Source organism: Sceloporus undulatus, chromosome 2, assembly GCF_019175285.1.
Source record: "Sceloporus undulatus isolate JIND9_A2432 ecotype Alabama chromosome 2, SceUnd_v1.1, whole genome shotgun sequence".
NCBI lineage: Eukaryota > Metazoa > Chordata > Lepidosauria > Squamata > Phrynosomatidae > Sceloporus > Sceloporus undulatus.
Genome location: NC_056523.1, coordinates 244,658,723 through 244,664,986, shown reverse-complemented (window position 1 = coordinate 244,664,986; position 6,264 = coordinate 244,658,723). Strand labels below are relative to the sequence as shown.

Below are 6,264 nucleotides of genomic sequence, written 5' to 3'. Positions count from 1 at the left end.
ATAATATTTTATTGCTTATAACTAATTTGTTGTTATTAACTGATAAGTCAACTTCAACTAGTGGTGACCCTATGAATGAGAGACCTCCAAGTCACCCTAAACTGCGCTGCTCAGGTCCTGCAGACTCAGGGTCACGGCTCCTGATTGAATCTATCCATCTATATAACTGGGTCTTTCTCTTTTCCTATTGCCTTCAACCTTACCAAGCATTATTGTCTTTTCTAGTGAGTCATGTCTTCTCATGATATGTCCAAAGTACAACAGCCTCACTTTAGTCATCTTGGCTTCTAAGGAGAGTTGAGGATTCATTCATTTATTTGTCTTTTTAATAGCCCACAGTATCCATAGAACTCTTCTCCAGTTTTCTTCTTATCAGCTTTCTTCACTGTCTAACTGTCTAACTTTCACAACCATACATAGAAATGGGAAATACAATTAGCCATGGACAATCTTAACTTTTGTATTCAATGTTATATCTTTATACTTCAGGGTCTTGTCTAGTTCCTTCATAGCTGCTCTTCCAATTCCTTGTTTTCTGGTTGCCTGACTGTGGTTTCCATTCTGATTAATGATTGAGCCACGATATGGAACATCCTGAACTATTTTACTGCCTTCATCATTTTCTTTGAAGTTACATAAATCATTTGTGATCATTTACAAAAATGTTCAACTGTAAACCTGCCTTTGCACTTTCTTCCTTGACTTTCTTCATAGAATCATAGAATTGTAGAGTTGGAAGAGACCACAAGGGCCATCCAGTCCAACCCCCTGCCATGCAGGAAATCTCAATCAAAGCATCCCATCCAGCCTCTGCTTAAAGACCTCCAATGAAGGAGACTCCACTACACTCCGAGGGAGTTTGTTCCACTGTCAAACAGCCCTTACTGTCAGGATGCTCTTCCTAATGTTGAGGTGAAATCTCTTTTCCTGTAGCTTGCATCCATTGCTCTGGGTCCTTGTCTCCCTTCAAGTATTTAAACAGGGCTATCATATCACCTCTTAACCTTCTCTTCTCCAGGCTAAACAGTCGTTGCTCATAGGCGTGCTTTCCAGACCCTTCATCATTTTAGTAGCCCTCCTTTGGACACGCTCCAGCTTCTCAACATCATTTTTAAATTGTGGTGCCCAGAACTGGACACAATATTCCAGGTGGGGGCTGACCAAAGCAGAATACAGTGGCACTATGACTTCCCTTGATCTAGACACTATAATTTTATTGATGCAGCCTAAAATTGCATTGGCCTTTTGAGCTGCTGCATCACACTGTCAACTCATGTTCAAATTGTGGTCTACTTGGACTCCTAGATCCCTTTTACACGTAGTTTCATTCAGCCAGGTGTCCCCCATCCTATATCTGTGCATTTTGTTTTTCCGCCCTAAGTGCGGTACCTTACAGTTCTCCCTGTTGAAGTTTATTTTGTTAACTTTGGCCCAGCTTTCTAGTCTATTTAGGTCATTTTGAATCTTGATCCTGTCCTCTGGGGTATTAGCTGCTCCTCCTAATTTGGTGTCATCTGCAAATTTGATAAGTATGCCCCCAATTCTGTCATCCAAGTCACTGATAAAGATGTTGAATAGCACTGGGCCCAGGACAGAACCCTGTAGATTCTTCAACTCCAAGTCTTTTATTCTCCATAGTATGGTGTCATGTACATATCTTAAAACTGTTGCTTTTTCTTCTCCATTTTTCAGGCCTCCTTCCTCAGAGTCTACTCCTACTTTACATATATGATTGGCGTACAAGTAACAACCAACACACCACCTGTTTTACATCTTCAAAATCTCTGAAAGAAAAACTCAAGAGTACCTAGTGTAGATTAGGGAATTGTTAAAGGTTCACTCATACTAAGTGCTTAATTGCATTAAAAAAACAATGACAGAATAAGAATTGTAAGAGCGACAAGTGTACCCCTCTTATTGAGCTGGTTGTGACCCATGAGAGTGGTAGCTTAATACAGGTGCTAGGTTTTCTATTGCTGTAAGAGGATTTCTTGTCTATGTTAGCAATTAATGATACAGCCCATGCTCAGGACACACTGCTGCAAAAATTATTATTTTTATTTCACTTCTACAGCCCCATTTCAAGCGCAAAGGCTAAAATCCACTTGTTCATTGCAATTACAGGAGACCCCTTGAATTAATGGGAACTTGATAAACAAGCATATGTAAGTTCCATTGATTCTTAGCTGAGACATGCAATTGCATTTAGCTCAAATTGCTGTATAGCTTCCCACACAGAAAACGACGATTCAGAATGTTTACAGTTCAGTCCCATTTGTCACGAACCAATGCATCTCTGTGGACCATCCTTTCTGCAGAACCTGTGGTCTTTTTTGCTTTCGGCACAGATTCCCAAAGCTTCCTGGCATCATATTTGAAGCCTCGGTTTCCATACCAGCAGCATCTTTTTCTTGCCCTCCTTTTCCTTTTTCTTGTTTAACTCTGAACATGAGAAAGCATTGGGTGAAACCCCACAGCTAACTCACACTGCACTGTGTGATTGTGGGTTGGTGCTCTGGGTCTTGTTGCCCCAATCCAAGCACTAACACAACAGTTGTTGTTGTTGTGTGCCTCCAAGTGCTTTCCCACTGATGGCAACATAGAATCATAGATTTGGAAGACACCAACCACAAGGGCCATCCAGTCCAACCCCATTCTGCCATGCAGGAACTCTCAATCAAAGCATCCCCACTGACAGATGGCCCTCCAGCCTCTGCTTAAAGACCTCTAAGGAAGGAGACTCCACTGAGGCAGCCTTATCACAGGCTTTTCTTGGCAAGTTGCTCGGGGGGGGGGGGGGCTTGCCATTGCCATCCTCTGAGGCTGAGAGAGTGTGACTTGCCCAAGGAGGGATCCCACTGTTAATCAGAACACATGCACTCTCTTGATTTTGCTTCAGCTACAGACATTGTGGTGCCTTGTTCTGGAGCCAGTGAAGCCTTTACTCCTTTCCTCCTCCTCTCCAGGGAGGGAGTTATGTAACCCTCCTCCTCTCTTGCCTTGAGCGCCACGTCCTCCTCCCTCAGCTTTCACTTGACACCCTTTGCTTACTCCAGGCTTAGTCAGGAGTTATATAACCCATTCTCTCTTCAGGTAGTCCTTTACTACACCTCCCCAAAACACACACACACACACACACACACACACACACTTAGCCAGGCTGCTCTTAGCTCTCCTCCCCCCCACCCAAATAAAACCTTTCCGTTTCCAAAAGTGCCTTAGAGGCACGTCCTCCTTTTCCAGGACCCGTCCTACATTTCAGTCCAGCGCCCGGGAAGAATCCTCAAATGCCCTCCATTTTGATCAGGGCTGAGAAGCATGACTTTATGTTAGTGCTTGGAGCTGAGAAGCATGGCTTGGTATTTCTATTAGTGTGGGATGAAACACTGATAGAAGTGGGGACTGCAGTCAGGAAGTCAGAAGAAGATTAAGAATAGAGAGGGTGGCTATGAAAGAATTAGAAAAGATCCTAAAATGCAAAGACAGACAACTCAGGGCAAAAAGACAAGCCCTTGTAGCCCCCCTTCCCATGTCTGGGTCTGAGAGCGGGACAGTTCAGAAAGAAGATAGGAAGACAATTCATTCCTTGGAGATGTGGTGCTGCTGGAGAAGGGTACTAAGGATCCCATGGGCAGCCAAAAGGACAAACAAATGGGTCCTAGAGCAGATCAAGCCAGAAACCTCCCTGGAAGCCAAGGTGACCAAACTGAGGCTGTCCTACTTGGGACACATCATGAGAAAGGAGAACTCATTGGAAAAGACAGTACTGTAATGCTGAGAAAGGTGGAGGGAAGCAGGAAGAGAGGAAGGCCACATGCCAGATGGATGGACTCTATTAAGGAGATCACGAATAGGAGTTTACAGGACTTAAGCAGGGCAGTGGAGGACGGGAGATCATGGAGATGTTTCTTTCATCCATAGGATCGCCATGAGTCGAGATGGACAACAACAACAACAAGTGGAGGGGAGGGCTGAAAAGCATGGCTTGATATTTACACTCGTGTTTGGAGCTGAGAAGCATGGATTAATCTCCCTAGGAACTAAGGACTGAGAAGCATGGCTTGTTGCCTCCTTTGGGTCAAGGTCCTCCATTCTTTCCTGGAAGGTCCTCCCTGGCGCCTTCTCCTCCTTGGAGACCTGGCCACCCTGCCTTCTCCCCTTGCCCCCCCCCCCAAAGCCCGGCTCCCCTCCCGTCCAGCTCACCTTCCCGCTCTGGAGGACGCCCAGCAGGTGCCCGGTCCGGATCTCCAGCGGAGAGGCGGCGGTGGAGTGGGCGAAGGTGCCCTGGAAGAGGTGCGCCAGGGGGGAGCCCATGGCGCCAGGTGCTCCTGCTCCTTCTCCTGCTGCTGCTGCCAGGGCAGGCTCTCCAGGCAGGGCTCCCTCAAGGGGCAGGGGAGGACCTCTGGGTCAGTCCTCCTCCGGTGCCACTACCAGCAGCAGCAGCACCAGCAGCTCCCAAGGCACCTGTCACCATCTCTCCTCCTCCTCCTCCTCCTCCATGCAAAGACTTTCCCCTTTGGGGTGGGGTTACCACCAGCATTCTCCCTACCCTTCTTCCTCTTCTTCTTCCTTTTCTTCCTCTTCTTCTTCCTCCTCCTCCTCCTCTCCCTCTTCCTCTCCTTCTTCTTCCTCTTCTTCCTCCTCTCCCTCTCCTTCTTCCTCTCCTTCTTCTTCCTCTTCTTCCTCCTCCTCCTCTTCCTCTCCTTCTTCCTCTTCTTCTTCCTCTTCTTCTTCCTCCTCCTCTTCCTCTCCTTCTTCTTCTCCTTCCTCCTCCTCTTCCTCTTCTTCTTCTCTTTCTACTTCCTCCTCCTCCTCCTCCTCCTCCTTCTCCTCCTCCTCCTCCTCCTCCTCTTCCTCTCTTCAGCGCCTGCAACTGAGTCTCCTTCCCCTTGTTTTGGGGCTTAGTTTGTTTTTTAAGTCCCTACTCCCACCTTTTTTGGGTACTGGACCACTCTGGGAAACTATGCTTTGGGAATCCTGCTCAGGAAGAAAAAGTGGGAGGTGAATAAATAAGTAAATAAATAAAGACTGCCAGCCTTGTGTATTCACGGTTTATTATTATTATTATTCATGGCTTCTACCGTCCACAGCTTGAATTTTTTTTCCTTTTAAACATAAATTCCAATAAGCAAACTTCTGACGCTGCCGTTTTGTATAAAGGGTTACCGTGTTACAATGCCGTTGTATTTAATGGGACTTGAGTATCCAGGATTTTGGGACCCGCTGGAGTTTCCGACTCCAGTACAACCAAACCTCAGCGGATAACAAGGACCCACTGTAATATAATATAAATAACTCTGGAGACCCGGCTCAGCCATGGAAACCCAATGGGTGACTTTGGGCAAGTCACACTCTCTCAGCCTCAAAGGAGGGTTGTTACTGGGTTGGGGGGGTTAGTGTTACTGGGTTTTTGGGGGGTTGCTATATGTAAATCAGCATAAGTAGTGGTTTGAGTGTTGGGAATATGACTGGAGACCATGGTTTCAGTCCCAGCTTGGCCAAGGAAACCCACTGGGTGACCTTGGGGCAAGTCACACTCTCTCGGCCTCAGAGGAGGGCAATGGCAAATCCCCTCTCATAGAATCATAGAGTTGGAAGAGACCACAAGGGCCATCCAGTCCAACCCCCTGCCATGCAGAAAATCCAGATCAAAGCATCCCTGACAGATGGCCATTCAGATTCTGTTTAAAGACCTCCAAGGAGGGAGATTCCACTACACTCCGAGGAAGGAGTGTGTTCCACTGTGGAACAGCCCTTACTGTCAGGAGGTTCCTCCTAATGTTGAGGTGGAATCTCTTTTCCTTCAGCTTGCATCCATTGCTCCAGGTCCTAGTCTCTGGAGTAGCAGAAAACAAGCTTGTTCCCTCCTCAATGTGACATCCCTTCAAAAATTTAAACAGGGCTATCATATCACCTCTTAACCTTCTCTTCTCCAGACTAAACATCCCCAGCTCCCTAAGTCTCTCCTCAAAGGCATGGTTTCCATACTTTTCAACATTTTAGTCGCCCTCCTTTGGACATGCTCCAGTTTCTCAACATCCTTTTTGAATTGTGTTGCCCAGAACTGGACACAGAATTCCAGGTTAAGCCTGACCAAAGCAGGACAGAGTGGCACTATTACTTCCCTTAATCTAGACACTATACATCTATGGAAGCAGCCTAGAATTGCATTGGCCTTTTTAGCTGCAACATCACACTGTTGACTAATGTTCAATTTGTGGTCTACTAGGACTCCTCCTTGAGTAACATGGTATTACTCAATGG

The 6,264-nt window shown here is 46.3% G+C and overlaps 1 protein-coding gene across 1 annotated transcript in view; it reads right to left on the bottom strand.

Annotated features, from left to right (window-relative positions):
• GDA (guanine deaminase) overlaps nucleotides 1–4,621 on the bottom strand; it is a 49,368-nt gene extending 44,747 nt beyond the window's left edge. The window contains exon 1 of the mRNA XM_042449152.1: nucleotides 4,204–4,621. Coding sequence (XP_042305086.1) covers nucleotides 4,204–4,314 — 111 coding nt within the window. The 5' untranslated portion in view covers nucleotides 4,315–4,621. The remainder of the gene's footprint in view (nucleotides 1–4,203) is intronic.
• Between the last annotated feature and the right edge of the window lie 1,643 nt (nucleotides 4,622–6,264).